This window comes from Nicotiana tomentosiformis, chromosome 7 (genome assembly GCF_000390325.3).
Source record: "Nicotiana tomentosiformis chromosome 7, ASM39032v3, whole genome shotgun sequence".
NCBI classification, from domain to species: Eukaryota; Viridiplantae; Streptophyta; class Magnoliopsida; order Solanales; family Solanaceae; genus Nicotiana; species Nicotiana tomentosiformis.
Window position 1 is genome coordinate 128,018,597 of NC_090818.1, and position 21,227 is coordinate 128,039,823.

Below are 21,227 nucleotides of genomic sequence, written 5' to 3' on the forward strand. Positions count from 1 at the left end.
ATTGGAGAGGTGGCTTACAAACATGCACTGCCACCTAGTCTCTCTGCAGTTTATCCGATATTCCATTTTTCTATGCTCCGGAAGTTTCACAGCGATCTGTCTCATGTGTTAGACTTCAGTTCGGTTCAGTTAGACAAGGATCTATCTTATGTTGAGGAACCAGTTGCTATTTTGAACATGCAGGTTCGAAAGCTGAGGTCAAAGAACATTGCTTTAGTGAAGGTTCAGTGGAGGGGTCATCCGGTCGAGGAGGCGACTTGGGAGACCGAGCATGATATGCGCAGTTGTTATCCTCATCTTTTCACCACTCCAGGTATAATTCTAAACCCGTTTGAGGAAGAACATTTATTTAAGAGGTGGAGAATGTAATGACCCAACCAGTCATTTTGACTTTTAGAACCCTGTTCCCCTAAATAAAACTCCCTGTATGTGCTTTTATAAATTATGACTTGCGGGGATGGTTGGTTCGGGATTTGGAAGTGTTCAGGTTGAAATCGGAACACTTGGTTCCTTAAGTTGGCCTTAAAATGCTAAGTTTGACATCGGTCAACATTTTGAGAAAACGACCCCGGAATGGAATTTTGATGATTCCAACAGCTCCGTATGGTGATTTTGGACTTAGGAGCGTGCTCGAAATTTTATTTGGAAGTCCGTAGTTAAATTAGGCTTGAAATGGCTAAAATAGGAATTTAAGCTTGGATTGAGGCGATTTTTGGGAGATTTTCAGAGAAGACATTGGGGTAGGTGTTCTTAACTCAATCTTGGTTAGATTACCCGAATCTATCACTATTTTTAACATTTAATTGGTGATTTAAGTTGGAAAATTTTGAAAACCCTCTTGGATAGATTGAGGATTTGAGGGTCGAATTGTTATCGGAATTTAGTCATTTTGGTATGGTTAGACTCGTGGTTAAACGAGCGTTCATATTTCGTAACTTCTGCCGGATTCCGATACGTGGGCCACACGGACAATATTTAAGTTAATTTCGGATTTTCATTGAAGAATGTAGTGTTTTCTTATGGAATTGATTCTATATTTTTTGTTGACTATATCGAATTAATTATAACTAGATACGAGTTGATCGTAGTCAGAAAATCGAGGAAAATGCATACTACTTGGTTAAATTGGAGCAAGTTGAGGTAAGTGACTTGTCTAACCTTGCGTGTGGGAAATTTTTCCTAGGATTGGTATTGAAGTGATAAATTAAAATGTGTTGAAAGTCATGTACATGAGGTGACGATTGTGTACACGGGCTAAATGTGAAAGATCATTGTTGCATATTAATTAAATTATTAAATCTTGTTATATTCTTCATCATTTATTTAAATGTTTATAATATAAATTGCTTGACCTTTTCCTGCTAATTGTTTTACCTGTTTAGTTGAAACTTGGTTTCTTTTATTCTGTGCATTATTTGAAGGGTGATTTTCTTTAAATTAATTATTTGACATTTTAAATTTGGTATTGAAGCAACGCATTAAAATTTTGAAATATTATTTTGTTGAGTTATTTATTCCCAAATATTTTGTGAGATTTTCGTGCTCATTGTGATGGAGCCGTGAGCTCTTTATTGTGGAAAAATATTATTGTTAAATTATTTTGGCATGAGCCGTGAGCTCTTTATTATGAAAAAATATTATTGTTGATTTAATTTGGCAAATTAAAATATTTGGGCACTTGAGGTGCAAATTGTGATATATTATGATATTGATACGCATTCGGTGGTATAAGGTCTAGGTAGTGAAATGCATGCGGTGAGATAAGGGGGCTTGATACGTGTGGCTAGTAGGGGGAACTACTAGAAGTCATGCGGTGTGATAAGGATGGCTAAAACGCGAGATACTATTTCTGGAAAAATATTTTCTTTAAAAAAATAAATTGTGAAGGCTCCTGCGGTGAAATAAGGAAATGAGATATTGTGAATTTATTTATGATTTGGGACTACGAGGTGGTACCTCGGGAGTGCCCTTGTTGATATTGATTTATGGCCGCAGTTGCCTTTGATTATTGTTGTAATTTTCTTAAATGTTGAAAAGAATTCTATTTTTGTTTCCACGAGGTATTAATTTCCATTATTTGGTGTAATTAAATGGTGACATACTACTTGACTCATTTCCATTGTCATTTTATCTTATTATATTAATAAATATTTTACCATGCCATTATTTATTTTTCAGTAGGGCCTGACCTGACCTCGTCACTACTCTACCGAGGTTAGGCTTGGCACTTACTGGGTACTGCTATGATGTACTCATACTACGTTTCTGCACATTATTTTTGTGCAGATCCAGGTATATCTTATCAGACCAGGCACCAACAAACTAGCCGTACGAGGAGACTTCGAGGTATATCTACCAGCGTCCACAGATTCCGGAGTCCCTTCTATCTTACTATATTATCTTCCTTATTTTCTTTAGACTCTGATGTATATACACATAGAGAATAAATTCTTAGAAGCTTGTGACTTTTTTCTACTGGGTTTTGGGAGTTGTAATTATTTGAATTATAGTTTATTTATTTCTGATATCTATTATTATTCCGCATTGATAGGCTTACCTAGTCTTAGAGACTAGGTGCCATCACGACCTCCTACGGAGGGAATTTGGGGGTCGTGACAGCTTGAAATGGCGAAAATAGAAATTTAAGTTTGGAAGTTTGACCGGAGATTTAACTTTTTGATATAGGGGTCAGAATCCGATTTTGGAAATTGGAATAGGTCTGTTATGTCATTTATGACTTGTGTGCAAAATTTGAGGTCAATCGGACTTGATTTGATAGGTTTCGGCATCAAATGTACAAGTTGAAATTTCTTAGTTTCATTAAGCTTGAATTGGGGTACGATTCTTAGTTTTAGCGTTGTTTGATGTGATTTGAAGTTTCGACTAAGTTCGTATGATGTTTTAGGACTTGTTGGTAAGTTTGATTGAGGTGCCGAGGGTCTCGGGTGACTTTCGGATGGTTAACGGATCAAATTCAGACTTTGAAGAAATCTGGAAATTTCTGCCTTCTGGTGCAATCGCACCTGTAGAATTTGGCTCGCAAGTGCGAGCTCACAGAAGTGGGATGGGCATCGCAGATGCGTGAGGTCCGCAAAAGCGGATGAAAACTCGCAGAAACGAGTCCGCAGAAGTGAATCCAAGGTCGCAGAAGCGGAGGCAAGGTGTGCTGGGCAAGACCGCAAAAGCATGTCCGCAGAAGCGAAGCAGGCGCAGAAGTGGCAGTATGACCGCAATAGCGGGACCGTAGATGCGGTTAGTTTTCCGCAGAAGCGGAACCCCTAGACAGATTACAAAACAAAGGGGTTCCGATATTTTTGTCATTTTGGGACATTTCAAGCACGGTTTTGGGCAACTCTTCAGAGGAAATTCACGGGAAAACTTAAGGTAAGTCACTTGTGATCATTGTTAATCAATAATATTAGATTATCATTGAGTATTTTGACTAGATTACATGTTTTGAGGTGAAATTAGAGGATTTGGGCCTAGGGATTGTAAAATAAGAATTTGAGATTTGAAGGTTGAGTTGAGGCCGAAATTTGGTAAATTTGGTATGGTTAGACTCGTGGTTGAAATGGCGTTCATATTTTGTAAATTTTGTCGGGTTCCGAGAAGTGGGCCCTATGGGCGATTTTTGAGTTAAATTTCGAATTTTGTTAGAAAATTAGTATTTTCTTATGGAATTAATTCCAATAATTTGTATTGACTAAATCGAATTATTTTTGGCTAGATTCGAGGCATTTGGAGTCCGATTCACGAGGCAAAGGCATTGCGGAATAAAGAATGACAAAGTTTGAGGTAAGTAACAGTTCTAAATTTTATTCTGAGGGTATGAAACCTCAAATTATATATTATGTGATCGGTTTTGAGGTAACACACATGCTAGGTGACGGGCGTGTAGGCGTGCACTGTAGGAATTGTGACTTGGTCAAATTTCATGGAACTGTGTAGTTGAATAATCTGTTATTATCTGTACATTCTCCATATGGTAGAGAAATTAAATCACAAATCATGTTTAGATTATGTGTTGGCACTATAGGGACCCACAGAGGTTATATACATGTTGAATTATCTGCTAAATTGTTGTTTTGTACTCAGTCACAGTTTACTTGTTTGTTTTATCTCAGTCTCTATTGTTCATTATTGATCCATCATATCATTGTTGTTTGGGTTGATTTTTCATGATTATTGAGAGCCCGAGAGACTGGAGAAATTTATGACTGAGTGAGGCCGATGGCCTGATTGTGAGATATTATACTATAGCACATGAGTTGTCCGTGCAGCACATGAGTTGTCCGTGCGGATCCAGATATTATACTATAGCACGTGAGTTTTCCGTGAAACACATGAGTTGTCCGTGCTGATCCAGATATTGATATTATAGCACGTGAATTGGTTGTCTACGTGTCATGCTATTCTGGACTGTCATGCAAAAACCATGACATTGGCAATGCCGGGGTTGCCGAAGGTCGAATGGAGAGGTTCTCTAGATTATGTTCCCATCATGGTAATTTCTTATTTGCAGGCCCAACGTATGGTTGGGAATGGGTGTTTGTCGTATTTGGCCTTTGTAAGAGATGTTGATGCAGATACTCCTACTATTGATTTAGTACCGGTAGTGCGAGACTTTTCGGATGTATTTTTTGCAGACTTGCCGGGTATGCCACCCGATAGGGATATTGATTTTGTTATTGAGTTGGTGTCGGGCACACAACCCATTTCTATTCCTACGTATTGTATGGCACCAGTTGAGTTGAAAGAATTAAAAGAGCAACTTCAAGAACTTCTTGATAAGGGGTTTATTAGGCCTAGTGTGTCACCTTGGGGTGCACTGGTTCTGTTTGTGAAAAAGAAAAATTGCACTATGCGGATGTGCATCGATTATAGGCAACTGAACAAAGTTACAATCAAGAATAAGAATCATTTGCCGCGTATTGATGATTTATTTCACCAGCTTCAGGGAGCGAGTGTATTCTCCAAAATTTATTTGAGATCCGGGTATCACCAGTTGAAAATTCGGGATTCGGATATTCTAAAGACGGAATTCAGGACCCGTTATGGTCACTATGAATTTCTCGTGATGTCTTTTTGGCTGACCAACGCCCCATCAACATTTATGCACTTGATGAATAGTGTATTCCAGCCATATCTTGATTCATTTGTCGTAGTATTTATTGATGATATCCTGGTGTACTCACGTAGCTAGGAGGAGCATGCACAACACTTGGGTATTGTATTACAGAGGTTGAGAGAGGAGATACTGTATGCCAAATTCTCTAAGTGTGAGTTCTGGCTTAGTTTGGTGGCATTCTTGGGACACATAGTGTCCAATGAAGGAATTAAGGTGGATACAAAGAAGATAGAGGTAGTTCAGAGTTGGCCCAGGCCATCTTCAGCTACTGAGATTCGGAGTTTTCTCGGCTTGACCAGTTATTATCGTCGCTTTTTTTAGGGTTTCTTGTCTATTGCGGTGCCTATGACTAAATTGAACCAGACATGTGCTCCGTTCAGGTGGTTGAATGAGTGTGAAGAAAACTTTCAGAAGCTCAAGACAACTTTGACTATAACCCCAGTATTGGTGTTGCCTATAGGTTCAGGATCTTATACTGTGTATGCGTCGTGTATTTGTCTCAGCGTAGTGCTGATGCAAGACGGTATGATGATTGCCTATGTGTCCAGACAGTTAAAGGTACATGAGAAGAATTATCCGGTCCATGACCTTGAGTTAGAAACTATTGTTCATGCCTTGAAGATTTGGCGGCATTATTTGTACGATGTCCATTGTGAGGTTTATGCCGATCACTAGAGTCTACAACATCTGTTTAAACAGAAGGATCTTAATTTGCGGCAGCGGAGGTGGTTGGAATTGCTTAAGGATTATGATATCGCCATTCTCTATCATCCCGGCAAGGCCAATATGGTAGCCGATGCCTTGAGTCATAAGGCAGAGAGTTTGGGCAGCTTAGCATACTTACCGATAGCAAAGAGGCCTTTAGCCTTGGATGTTCAGGCCTTGGCCAACCAGTTTGTCAGATTGGATATTTTCGAGCCGAGTCGAGTTTTGGCTTGTGTGGTTTCTCAATCTTCTCTTTATGATCGTATCAGAGAATGTCAATATGACAACCCTCATCCTCTTGTCCTCAAGGACATGGTTCAGCACGGTGATGCCAAGTGTGAGCACCTAATTTTTGCCATAATATAAAATTACTCCTAAAAAAATCCAAAAAATAGCTTTAAATTATTTTTCTATGTTTTTACTTAGTTTGCTTTGTACATATTCATGTTTGATGCATTTTTAAGTTGCATTTTAAATCCTAAAGAAAATACTAAAATATTTTGAATTTTATATTTTTAGATTTTAATTGCATAATTAATTGCATTTGTAAAATACTAAAATACCAAAAAATACATTAGTAACTCTATATGCATTTGTTAGCTAAATGAATTAGTTAATTGTAGAAAAAGAGGTCATTAGGTTAATTTTGCAAATTAGTTGGAATTATGAGTGTTAAATAAATTGATTAGTCTTGCAAAATACAAAGAAAGAAAAGAGAAGGCTATGGGGTCTCATTACAGCTTTGGGCCAAGTGCTTCTAGTGACCCATTTTACTTCCATTCGCCCCAGCCCAATACCTGCCGGTCCAATATCCCCCTTCATCTCTAAAATAGACCCTAATTTCACCCCTCCCTTCCATTCTCAACACCAGAGACGGACGACCCCCCCATTTTGGAAAAACCCTAACCTAGCAGCGGCACAGCCCTCTCTCTTCTCCCTCTTCATCTTCTCAAGAATGAGACCCCCCTCCATTTTAGAACTAACATTAGCCGCGTCTCTTGCTCCTTCTTCACTCTCACGGACATACACATCATTCTCAGCAAAAAATACAAACTCCCTCACTCATTGATAATACACACAGCTAAAACAGAGTTAGGGAAAATTCAAATGAGGATATGAAAATCAAAAAGCTTAAAAACAAAAGAAGAACTAGAATTTCTAAAGGAAGATTGAAGAAAAAGTTGATTTCAAAACTCGGTTCCTTCTTTTCTGGTTTATCGTTAATTTTGGATCTAATTGGAGTTGATTTTGCAACTGATGCTATTAAACACTCACTGATTAGAAGCTGATTTCCCAGTTGATTTTCTTTGACCTTTATTTTATTTTTGGATTTCCTGCCGATTTCCCATTGATAAGTATGTAGCTATAACTTTGTATGTTTCTGTTAAGATATTAATTTTAAGATCTGTATTTTCAGTTCTGTTTCATATGATATGTTATTCTTACTGTTTGATGAATTACTTAGTTTAATTCTGAGGATTTGGTTCTTAGTTTAATTTGAAGTGAAAGTAAATAACCTTGTATGTGTCAATCCGCCAAACACCGTTAAATTTAAGTCGTTGAGCATTCTACATACTTTGATCTTTTATATTTAATTGATCTGAATATTTATAATGTGGGCTCTTCTTTCTTGTGTGAGAATTGCACTGTACGAGTAAATTATAGTAGCTGAAAGACACGTGATTAGAATGGTATATAACTTTAAATGGTGTTATTAACTTATAACTGGGTTTAGTGTATTTGAATGTTTATTCATGCATACCTAGGTTGATTTAACGTGGTGATAGTTTAGTTTGGTTCTCAACTGTAATTAAACAGTACTGACTTTCATAGTCCTCTGAGAATACATAGTATTTACTGCATATATGAGAACATACAAGTTCCATTCCGTATATTGCAAGCCCTTTTGTGATATCCTGGTTGAACTAAATGCACCTCTTACAAGTTATTTGCTGCTATTCCGTCGAGTCTTAGAACTCTTTGTTGCTTGACGTTCTAGTCTTGCCATGCCTTGATACTGTTGATATTTTCTTTTATTTAAAAATTCTACTTGGGCATCAGGATCATGGTCATGTGCACTGTTCTTTAGCTTTCAAGTCCAATCCCAAATTTTAGGAAAGAAGACTTATAAATACGCGTAGTGTGCTTAGGCGTGATTAATAATAAACATCGCAACTATGGGTACGGTTCCCGTGGCATAGTCATGATACGTAATTCCCAATTCGGGTGCGCATATCATGTGACCCGACCATAACTTCAAATAATAATAAAAGTAAACATGTTGTAGATCGCGGGTACGGTTCACGTGACGCGATTCGCAATGTGTACAAGAGCAAACGAGGGCGCGACATCGCTACTTGTTCAAACAAATTTCATAAGCACTAAAAATGTTTAATTAATTAAAAAGCGGTTAGAAAGTAAAAATGCACAATAGGTTTCAAATATGTATTAAATCAGATAATTAGGCCAATTATTAACAGTTGAGCGACCGTGCTAAAATCACGAAACTCGGGAGTACCTCACACCTTCTCCCGGGTTAACAGAATTCCTTATCCAATCTTCTGTGTTTGCAGACCATAAATAAGAGTCAATTTTCTTGATTTGGGATTTTAAATAAACCGGTGACTTGGGACACCATAAATTATTCCAAGTGGCGACTCTAAATAAATAAATAATCTCATTTCGATTAATGTCACTTTAATTGGAAATACTCTTATATCCCCTCGGGAAAAGGAGGTGTGACACCAAGGAAGTCACTATTGGGGATGACGGTGTATTACAGATGCAGGGAAGGCTATGTGTGCCTAATATAGATGGTTTACGTGAGTTGATTCTCCAAGAGGCTCACAGTTCGCGGTACTCCATTCATCCAGGTACCGCGAAGATGTATCAGGATTTGAGGCAGCACTATTGGTGGAGGCGAATGAAGAAAGATATAGTTGAGTTTGTAGCTTGGTGTTTAAATTATCAACAGGTGAAGTACGGGCATCAGAGACCGGCCGGATTGCTTCAGAGACTTGAAATTTCGTAGTGGAAGTAGGAGCATATCACCATGGACTTTGTAGTTGGACTCCCACAGACTTTGAGAAAGTTTGATGTTGTTTGGGTGATTGTAGATCGGTTGACCAAGTCCGCACATTTTATTCCAGTTGGTACTACTTATTCTTCAGAGCGGTTGGCTGAGATTTATATCCGCGAGATTATTCGCCTACACGGTGTCGCAGTGTCCATCATTTTAGACCGGGGTATGCATTTTACATCACATTTTCGGAGAGCAATGTAGCGAGAATTAGGTACATAGGTTCAGCTGAGTACAACATTTCACCATCAGACGGACGAACAATCCGAGCGCACTATTCAGATATTAGAGGATATGCTACGCACTTGTGTCATTGATTTTGGGGGTTCTTGAGATCAATTTATGTCATTGGCAAGTTCGCTTACAATAACAGTTACCAATTGAGCATTCAGATAGCTCCGTATGAGGCTTTATATGGGAGACGGTGTCGGTCTCCAGTGGGTTGGTTCGAGCCGAGTGAGACTAGGCTATTGGGCACTGATTTAGTTCAGGATGCTTTGGAGAAGGTTAAAGTGATTCAGGAGTGGCTTCACATGGCACAGTCTAGATAAAAACGTTATGTCGACATGAAGGTCCGTGGTGTTTCCTACATTGTTGGGGAGAAGGTTCTGCTCAATATTTCACCCATGAAAGGTGTGTTGAGGTTCGGTAAGAAGGGTAAGTTGAGCCCTTAGTATATTGGGTCGTTTGAGGTGCTTAAGAAGATTGGAGAGGTGGCTTATGAACTTGCATTGCCACCTAGTATATCGATTGTTCATCCAGTATTTCATGTATATATGCTACGGAAGTATGTCGGGGATCCGTCTCATGTTTTGGATTTTCGCACAGTGCAGTTGGATGGTAATTTGACTTATGATGTGGAGCCGGTGGCCATTTTAGACCGGCAGGTCTGAAAGTTGAGATCAAAGAATATAGCTTTAGTGAAAGTGCAGTGGAGAGGCCAGCTAGTCAAGGAAGCTACTTGGGAGACTGAGCGGGAGATGCAGAGCAAATATCCATACCTATTTGAGACTACATGTATAATTCTAAACCCGTTCGAGGATGAACATTTGTTTAAGAGGGGGAGAATGTAACGACCCGTCTAGTCGTTTTGAGTATTACAACCTCATTCCCCCATTTACTGCTCAATTTATGCTTTACAGTTGTTATGTGACTTACCAGGGTGATTGGTTCGGGTCCTGTAAGGTTTTGGAATGAATAGGAACACTTAGTTCCAAGGTTTAAATCTTAAGTTGAAATAGTGAACAAATGTAGACTTATGTGTAAACGACCCCGGAATAGAGTTTTGATGATTCCAATAGCTCCGTCTGGTGATTTTGGACTTAGGAGCATGTCCGAAAAATTATTTGGAAGCCCGTAGCTAAATTAGGCTTGAATTGACAAAAATAGAAATTTAAGTTTGGAAGTTTTACCGGGGAGTTGACTTTTTGATATCAGGGTCGGAATCAAATTCTGCAAATTGGAATAAGTATGTTATGTCATTTATGACTTGTATGCAAAATTTGAGGTCAATCGGATTTGATTTGATAGGTTTCGGCATCGAATGTAGAAGTTGGAATTTCTTAGTTTCATCAAGCTTGGATTGGGGTATGATGTGATTAGAAGTTTCTTAGCGTTGCTTGATGTGATAAGAAGTTTTGAATAAGTTCGTATGATGTTTTAGGACTTGTTGGTATGTTTGGTTGAGGTCCCGAGGGTCTCGGGTGAGTTTCGGATGGTTAACGTATCAAATTCGGACTTTGAAGAAATCTGAAATTTTTTACCTTTTGGTGCAATCGCACTTGAGGAATTTGGCTCGCAGGTGCGAGCTCGCAGAAGTGGTATGGGCATCGCAGACACGTGAAGTCCGCAGAAGCGGATGAAAACTCGCAGAAGAGAGTCCGTAGAAGCGACTCCAAGGTCGCAGAAGCGGAGGCAAGGGGTGTTGGGCAAGCCCGCAGAAGTGGACTCTTGTCTGCAGAAGCGAAGCAGACGCAGAAGCGGCAGCATGACCACAAAAGTGGGACCGCAGATTCGGTTAGTTTTCCGCAGAAGCGGAACCCCTGGACAGATTACAAAATAGAGGGGTTCCGACATTTTTGTCATTTTAGGACATTTCAAGCACGATTTTGGGAGATTTTTGAGAGGAAATTCACGGGAAAACTTGAGGTAAGTCACTTGTGATCATTGTTAGTCAATAATATTGGATTGTCATTAAGTATTTCGACTTGATTACATATTTTGAGGTGAAATGAGAGGATTTGGGCCTAGGGATTTCAAAATAAGAATTTGAGATTTGGAGGTCGAGTTGAGGTCGGAATTTGGTAAATTTGGTATGGTTGGACTCGTGGTTGAATGGGCATTCATATTTTGTAACTTTTGTTGGGTTCCGAGACGTGGGCCCCACATGCGAATTTTGAGTTAAAATTCAGATTTTGTTGGAAAATTAGTATTTTCTTATGGAATTAATTCCAATAATTTGTATTGACTAAATCAAATTATTTGTGGCTAGATTTGAGGCGTTTGGAGTCAAATTCGCGAGGCAAAGGCATTGCAGAATAAAGAATTACACGGTTTGAGGTAAGGAACAATTCTTAATTTGGTTCTGAGGGTATGAAACCACGGATTATGTATTATGTGATCGGTTTTGAGGTGGCGCACATGCTAGGTGATGGGTGTGCACCGTAGGAAATGTGAGTTTGTCAAATTCCATGGAACTGTATGGTTGAATAATATGTTGTTATGAGTACATTCTCCATGTAGTAGAGAAATTGAACCACAAATTATGTTTAGATTATGTGTTGGCACTGTAGGGACCCACAAAAGTCGTGTACATGTCGAATTATCTACTAAATTATTGTTTTGTACTCAGTCACAGTTTACTTGTTTATTTAATCTCAGTCTCTATTGTTCATTATTGATACATCAAATCATTGTTGTTTGGGCTAATTTTTCATGATTATTGAGAGCCTGAGAGACTGGAGAGATTTATAACTGAGTGAGGTCCGATGGCCTGATTTTGAGATATTATACTATAGCACGTGAGTTATCCGTGCAACATGTGAGTTGTGCGCGCAGATCCAGATATTATACTATAGTATGTGAGTTGTCCATGCGGATCCATATATTGATAATATAGCACGTGTGTTGTCCGTGAAGCACGTGAGTTGTCCGTGCCGATTATAACGCTTGGGCTGAAGGAGCCCCTCCGGAGTCTGTACACACCCCCAGTGAGAACATGTACCTACTGAGTGCGAGTGTTGAGTGTTGAGTGAGTGGGAGGACTGAGTGACTGTTGCTCTGAGAGGATGCATTAATTTTATTATTGTTGTACTCCAGTTGTCATATATCCTTGTTTTGGAAATTTTCTGAAATATATTATCTCTTGTTTCAGTCAAACATGATATGAAATTACTGTTTGGGCCTTAATTGTTGAACTTGCAAGCATGCCTACTTTCTTGTGTTGGAAATTACTGTAATTGGACTTAGTTGAGAAGCTCGCCACTACTTTCAGTTACTTAATTTAGTATTGTTACTTACTGCGTTGGTTGTACTCATACTAGACCTTGCACCTCATGTGCAAATCCAGGTGCTTCCGGATACGGCGACTGTTAGATATCAGAGTGTTATTAGTTGGAGACTATCAAGGTAGCTGCTTGGCGTCCGCTGACCTTGACTCTCTCTCTCCCTTTTAGTTTTGTACTGTTCTATGTTTTCAGACAGTGTGTTATCAGTCAGACTTTGTTATCATTTAGATGCTCATGTACTCAGTGACACTGGGATTTGAGAGTGTTTTGTATTGAATTTAAATATTATGGTTTCAAACTTAAAAGAAATTGTGTTTTATTGAGGTTGTCGGCTTGCCTAGTATTAAGATAGGCGCCATTACGACATGTGTGATTTTGGAACGTGACACTGAGCCTTCCTTTCCCTGATCTTTGCTAACTTGTACAGCTTTTTGTCGCCTCCTTTGCCCCCAAGATCCTCATACAATCGCTCAAAAGCTACAGTCTTAGCTGCCATGACTTCCAATTTTGCCTCTTTCCTTGCCAACTTATAACTCTCCCTACACGTCCTTTGCTCCTCCTCATCAGTGCTCCCCACTAGCTTCAGATATGCCGCTTTCTTAGCTTCCACTTTTCCTCGAACCTCCTCATTCCACCATCATACCCCTTTATGGCCTCCTGAATAACCCTTCGATACACCTAACACCTCTCTAGCAGCTTCCCTAATGCAGTTCGCTGTCGTGGTCCACATACTACTCGCGTCACCACTATTCCTCCAGGCCCCCATGGCCAACAACTTTTCCCTCAACTCTTGCGCCTTTGCCTTAGTTAATGCTCCCCACTTAATCTTCGGTTGGCCATACACCACTCTCTTCTTCCTTACTCTCTTGATCTCCAAGTCCATTACCAGGAGTCTATGTTGCGTCGACAGACACTCACTCGGGATAACCTTGCAATCAGTACACAGACCCCTATCCCCCTCCTAAGGAGAAGGTAATCAATCTGAAAATTTATGCAACATGCTTAGTTGAATTACCTTCTTCCTTTGATTTGAATTAAATCTTTAACTGTAATATTTCTTGCTGTAAATTCGTTGTTCCTTCGGTTATCTGCTGCATATTTACTTTGGGACTATGTGGCGGTTCCTTGGGAGATCCCCCATGTCTTGCATATTTTCTTTGGGACTACGAGGCGGTTCCTTGGGAGATCCCTCTGTCTTGCATATTTACTTTGGGACTACGAGGCGGTTCTTTGGGAGATCCCCGTGTCTTGTATATTTACTTTGGGACTACGAGGCGGTACCTAGGGAGCGCCCATGTTGTTTACCTCTATTTGTTGTGCTGTTATTTTTCTGAAATTTCTCGTTGTTTAAATTCTCGATCATTTCAAAATATTATTATTATCTCCTGCCTTGCCTTTCTTTTATAACAGTAGGGCCCTGACCTGACCTCGTCACTACTCTACCGAGGTTAGGCTTGGCACTTACTGGGTACCATTGTGGTGTACTCATACTATACGTATGCACATCGTTTTGTGCAGATACAAGTTCTTCCTACCAGACCAGATACCAGTGAGCTGGACCGTACGTGGAGACTTCAAGGTATATATGCCAGCGTCCGTAGACCTCGGAGTCCCCCTCTATCCTTATTATGTTGATTTCCTTATTCTCTTTAGACTCTTATATATAGAGACACATAGTATTTCTCTTCGAAGTTTGTGACTTATTTCTACCGGGTTTTGGGAGTTGTAACTATTTTTAATTGCAATTTTTATTTATTTCATATGGTGAGATTTGAGTTTCAGTTCTAGAATTTTGTTATTCCGCATAATTGATAGGCTTACCTAGTCTTAGAGACTAGGTGCCATCACGACATTCTACAGAGGATAATTGAAGTCGTGAAAAGAACCCTGCGTGAATGCGGGATGCTTTGTGTACCGAGCTGTCTTTTTTGTTGAAAGGGCATGAAGAGTGACGAAGATTGAAATTCCGCTAATCGTAGTCAAGATTTAATAATATATGTATATAAAGTAATTTTTAATTTATATACTTAGTCTGATTTTTTAAATATATAATATAAATATCCGACAAAGAATGTTACGTGGCTACGCTATAGACATGAATATACGCCAAGAATCATCTAAGTGACATAAAATAATTGACAAACAAGTCAAGTTATACCTCGCAAGTCAATCTTTAACAATATTTGTTGAGCGTGCACTCCTATATACAAGTTCCTTATTAATCCTATTGTAACAATTATTTTTATCATTAATCACTCATAAAAATTATTTTATTATAATTCTTGTATAGCTAGTATGTGAAAGAAATGATCTCTAACAATAATAGGTCACTTACAATATGTAAGTTAAACTCATTTGTTAATACTAACACACCCCAACATTAAGAGATTATTTTTATTAAATATAAATGTACTAAGATATCATTACAAGAAAGTAGGCCTACGACGACACTTAACTATTGACATTTGTAATAAATGTCAGGAAAAGATTGATTTTAATATCGTAACATTAATGACACTTGAGTAAAAATGTCAATACTATTGAGACTTTTAATGCAAATGTCGCAATATTAGTCGTTATTTAGTGACGTTTACAAACAAATGAAGGAAATTTTTAACTATTAAGTATTACTAATTGAAAGTTAAAAGGATTTAAGAGTCGCTTAGCCGTTCTCCTTTCAGGAAAAAAATGTCTAGGTTCTTCTCTCAGAAACCCTAGCAATTTCTCCCCTTTCCTCAACCCCCAAGACACTTTTGCAGCAAGACGCCATCTTTGCATCAATTTTCGTGAAATTCTCGAGCATTTAATTGTTATAGCAGCAAGACTAAATTTCTAATTAAATGTATTTGAAATGGTTGCCCTCTTTTATTTTATTACTATGATATATTGAGAATTTTGGTGCTGGCTAACGATCGGTACTCAAAGCGATAGTGTAGACACTCAAGGAAGATGAAATCGTCTAATTTATTGGATTTGTTCTTTTATTCGCTTCTATTTTGTATATTTCTGCATCCGGAGAACTAGAGCACCGTTCTTTTAGTTTGAATAATCGTCTAAGGAGAGTTTGAAGTGTTTTATAATCCAGGAAAAAACTAAAGTCACGAGGTTTGAAGGAAGATAAAACCTGCTTGGTTGTTAATACTGTTCCTTATGACTATTATGCCTTGCCTACTCTTATGAAGATGCCGAATTTGCTGAGTTTATTTATCTTTGGGAGGAGTCAGAAAATTATACATACTAAGCTTTCTATTGTTGGTATTATGGATAAATTATTTGAGAGGACTCTGCAATGTTTGTCGAATGGTAAGGTTTATATGTATGTTTTAGTGCAGTTCAACCAACCTAATCAAACGTAAAATTGACATCTCATTATAATGTTGATGCATATTGTTAGGAGTGTGTACCATATCAGCTTTTTTGAAATTTTCATTTAATAACTACATCTGTTGTTCAAAGTTCAGCGGAAGTAGTTCTATTTTCCTTCATTTAACCATGTGCTTGTAGAATTTCACGAGGACTCAGAGTGCCTTATAATTTTTTCTTCCTGCAGAGATGTTGGTTATTGGTTTCAGCTCATTTATGAAATTTATCTACCGATTGGATATCATTTGTTCTAATTATGGTGTGTAAATGTGTGAAGTTTGGTTGAGTAGCTGGTTCCAGTTTGTTATTTCATCTAAAAGAGGGGCATTGATCTGCAAATGGCAGGGGGCTTCTATTCTAGCTAGGAGTATTGTTGTTGATTATAGGTGAGATGGATTTGCTAGTTTATAGCAACCCTTGTTTTGAGAATCTTTATTTGCCTCTATAGTAAAAATAATTTACCAATTGCATGCTTTGGTATTTTTGTGTGTGTTAAACTTTAAGAAAATAGTTTGGAAATCAAGTATACTGGAAGATATACCGTTTGATTATGTGAAAATAAGGTTGTTGACATGTAGTTAGTCTTTTGTGTATGTTATGGAGTCACAGTGAGCAAGTCTAGCATCTGGCATCTTATGGTAAGATCCTTTTAGATTTGATGGCCACTCTCACGACCCAAAATCCGTTAAAGGTCGTGATGGCGCCGGACACTACTGTCAGGCAAGCCAACACTAAATGGTTAATTAAATTCTCATTTTAATATTTTTGAAATCGTAAATTTACTTCAATTTATCTAGTAAAAGATGAATTTACAGAATAATAACAATGTTTTTCAATTTTAATACTGAACATCCCATAATCATCACAGAACCCGGTGTCACAAGTGCATGAGCATTTTCTAGAAATTTAAAATAAAATACAATAACTGTCCGGAATACAAATTTGGACAGAAAAGAAAATTCAATACTCTGAAGGAGACTCTACTGGCTGCGGGTCGTACATAAGATGCAGCTCCCCTAAGTCCCCGTAATAACCGCACCTCTGCGCCCACAAGGCCACTAGTCATATATGTACCTGCACAAAACGTGCAGCAAGTATAGTATGAGTACATAAATCAATGCGTGCCCAGTAAGTATCCCGCCTAACCTCGAAGAAATAGTGACGAGAGGTCGACTTCGACACTTCCTGTGGCCATCAATAATATAATTAGTCGTGGATTTATTAAAAACGACAGTGAACTCAAGAAAATCATGAATCAACTAAACAATTCCTTTGTTAATAAGAGGTTTCTAATTTCACATTTTATCATTTATCATTTTATCTCCGATCAAGGAGGTAATATCATTATTTATAAATTTCAAGGCAAGCAATACAAGCATGCGCAAATCATGCCGAGGTTGTACGACCCGATCCAATAAATATTTAAATTGTGCACTGCCAGAGGGTCGAATGACGCGAACCATAGATGCATCTATTTAATCTGCCGAGGTGAACGACCCGCTCTCATGAGAGTAGTAGGAAATACCCCGCTCGCGAATCATATGTGCGACACGGTCAACCATAAATTTAACATTAAAATCATATCTCTTTCTTGATTCTTTTCAAAATAAGGGAAATTCAGCTTGTAACTTTTTAAAGAAATTACCCCGCTCGCGAAACATACATGCGACGCGGTTACACATAGATTTCTTCAACTATTATATTATTCCTCAATTCTTTTTGAAATTCCGAAGTTCAAATGAAACCCTTTTAAATCTTAAGTTTTCAATTTCAACTCCCTTCAAAACATTTAATAAGCACACTCAATCTCGCTCCCTCTCAAGGTAAACAATAAACATAAATTAATAACAATATCAACAAGGCATGATGTGAGCCTAAAACTACCCGGACGTAGGCATAGCTAGTAGCTACGTACGGACTCTCGTCACCTCGTGCGTACGTGGCCCCCACAAATAGAAGCACACAATAATTTAGTTCACCTATGAGATTAATTCCCCCTTACAAGGTTAGAAAGGAGACTTATCTCGCTACGAAGTTCCATAACCGGCTCCAACCCCACTCTAACACCTCAAACCGATGTCCAACGCTCCAAAACTAGCCAAACTATGCGCAAATCAATGAAAATATACTCTAATACTCATAAGAATTCAATTTACTACAATTTTCAACTCCGCTCGAAAAATTGGTAAAATCTCCATCGGGCCCACATGCCCGGATTCCAAAACTTTTCGAAGATAAACATTACCCATAGCATTACAAACGCAAATATACAATTTGTTCTCAATTTCTTACCCAAATTCGTGGTCAAATTCCAAAAATACTAATTTCTAGGTTTTTCTTCAAAATTCCAAATTTCTACAATTTTTCACGTCTATATCCTTATATAAACCATGTATTTAACTTGCAATAGGTGGGCAGAGTAAATATAAGCAATTTACACATCTATTATATGCGAATTATTATACGCGATCGTGTAGAGTAAACATCCCGCCAGTCCACTTAACACTTCGGGATCGCGGCCCTTTCTTCGCGATCGCGGAAGAGGAAACCAGATGCCCAGAAAACCAGCAATTCCTCAAAGTCCAATATACGTTCGAACTCAATCCGAGACACACCCGAGGCCCTCGGTACCTCAATCAATTATACAAACACATCCCAAAACACATTACGAACTTAGTCGAGCCTTCAAATCACATCAAATAACATCGAAATAAGGGATCGCAACTCAATTCAAGCTTTATGAACTTTAAAATTTCAACTTCTACATTCGATGCCGAAACCTATCAAATCACGTCCGATTGACCTCAAATTTTGCACACAAGTCACATTTGACATTACGGACCTATTCCAACTTCCGGAATCGAATTCCGACGCTGATATCAAAAAGTTCACTCCCAGTTAACCAAATTTCTAACTTTCGCCAAATGACCCCAAAATGACCTACGAACCTCCAAATCCACTTCTGGTCGCGCTCCTAATACCGGAATCACCATACGAAGCTATTCCCAGACTCGGAATTCCAAACAGACATCGATAACATTGAAATGCACTTCAACCCAAATTTATGGAATTCTTGCAAAATGCTAGGTTCCACAATAGGTGCCGAAACGCTCCCGGGGTATCCAAAACCTGATCCGAACATACGCCAAAGTCCGAAATCATTATACGAACCTGCTGGAACCTTCAAATCCCAATTCTGAGGCCATTTACTCTAAAATCCAATCTTAGTCAATTCTTCCAACTTTAAGGTTCCGAAATGAGAATTTTCTTTCAAATCATCTCCGAACTTCCTAAATTTTAATTCCGACCACGCGTACAAGTCATAATACCTGAAGTGAAGCTGCTCATGGCCTCAAACCGTCGAACGACGCACTAGAGCTCAAAACGACCGGCCGGGTCATTACATTCTCTCCTACTTAAACATACGTTCGTCCTCGAACGTGCAAAGAGCTGCTCTGGAGTTTTCTGAAATCACTGCTTAACACCTTGTACACCTACCCGCTACCATAACTCAGTTGAGCACACTTCCCCCTGTGTTTATTCAAACTAGCCTTAGAGCCAAATTCCAACATCCGGAATCTTCTGCTAGGCCCGTTTCCAACATACGATCACCGTATCAATCACCACACGATGTACCAAAACATGACTGCATACCTTTGCTGAATTCACACCATGTACCGCGTAATTCACATGACCATAATAACATCCTCTGATAATAATAGCCGAAATTTCTCGAATCTAATGTTCACCATGTGCCTCATCATATATATATGTCTTGTTCCAACTCTTGCAATACCGCCACGATGGAAGAGACGTGTAGAAATTCATAACCAACTGCCGAGTCAACAAATCATTGAATCTCTCCACTTGACTAGAATCATCACCCCATTATGAACCGAATAAATGGTGTTTGCTCTTTAATATGCTTCATATAATTCGATCGCATTGATCCCAGATCCAAAAATCTCGTCTCACCCAGTATAAGCTGCCAGGCAATAAGCCACCTCAGGTACTGCCAAAAGTCGCATATGATGCCACAATGTGCCAATAAGCTACAAACCCGAACGTGATACCTAAGGAAAATGAACTCTAAAAAGGATTACTCAACCAGCGTAACTAATTGGACAATCGAAAAGGTGTCATGAACCTTCCTCAGAAAATGGGATACCAAACACTCAAAAAATAAAATAGCTATAAGGGACTGTACTCAACATCACACTATTGCGGTGTGCAACCCGATCCAAATAACATACCCGTGGTAGCATGCCACCTGATTCACACATAACAACCTGTAAGGAATTAGTTCCCGAGCTAAAATGCTCATTATTACAAAATACTCGAATATCAGCCACAAGCAACCTAAGTGCATAATACCATCCCTGGGGAGACAGATAGAGCCATACGCTGCGAAAGTCAAGCACAACTAAGGTGCGATATATGATCTGAATCTCGAGAGCCATCCTGCTCACATAACATCATTGCTACGCGGAACCTCAGCACAAATTTATCAAGTCGTTTCACAACTTAAACAACACAATATAGCATTACATGAAAAAGACGACGACAAAACGACATCCAACGTCCGAATACTCCTCCATAAGGAGCACTATGCTGAAATGAACACATCCAACCTGATACAGAGCCCATATTCATATTTAAATCCTTTCATGGACCTCAAGCCGATTCTGATCGCACCGTACCGGGCTAATAATCTTTCAAGGGTCCATAATAACCCCTTTTTCCTATAACACATAAGAACAACCATCATAACTGGGACAAGCTTCCACAGTCCACCACCAGACGAACCTAACGTCCTCTAGGCACGAAATCCCAATTAGCGATATTACCACAATCTTCATACTTGATATCCATTCTTCAATCAATCAAGTGACTACACGTCACACTTATACAATCTTCCCGTGGGATATGCTCCCATGACCTTCCGCACCAGGTAACAAGTCTGTAAATTCATACTACCAGCCACACCAACGCTGTAAAGCAATTCAAGAATCCGCATTCAGTATGCAAAGCCTCTTCACACCAGGCACCGATCTCAGGTGACGCCAAAAACAATGCCAGCTGACTCTAACCATCTGAGTCCTTTCTCGCTCATCTAAGCTCGTGACATTCTTGTCAACACCGAATCGCAACCTTGATCCTCAACTTCCAGATCCCATGCTAATCACCACAGTTAATTGTGCCAGTGTGCAAGAGCACCAAAACTTTCATCATAACTCTGGAACCACTAATAGGGTAAACACTTTTTCATATAAAAATATTTTACTTAGCTCATTTCAAGAGAACCATTGCAACACGCAACCAAATTCCCATGACCACAGAAAATACAAACCTCAAGTAGTGGTTTAAACCACCATAATCCTTCCGGGATCCGTCTACACATAACATGCCATACTATTCGAATGCTTCCAAATAAGATCAATTACAA

General features: G+C 38.9%; 1 protein-coding gene across 1 annotated transcript; it reads right to left on the reverse strand.

Annotated features, from left to right (window-relative positions):
• Positions 1–12,776: 12,776 nt before the first annotated feature.
• LOC108947439 (uncharacterized) lies at positions 12,777–13,301 on the reverse strand. The gene is made up of 2 exons (XM_018775402.2): positions 13,104–13,301; positions 12,777–13,040 (listed from the first exon to the last, which is right to left on the reverse strand). The coding sequence occupies exons 1-2, from the start codon at positions 13,299–13,301 to the stop codon at positions 12,777–12,779; spliced, it is 462 nt and encodes a 153-aa protein (XP_018630918.2).
• Between the last annotated feature and the right edge of the window lie 7,926 nt (positions 13,302–21,227).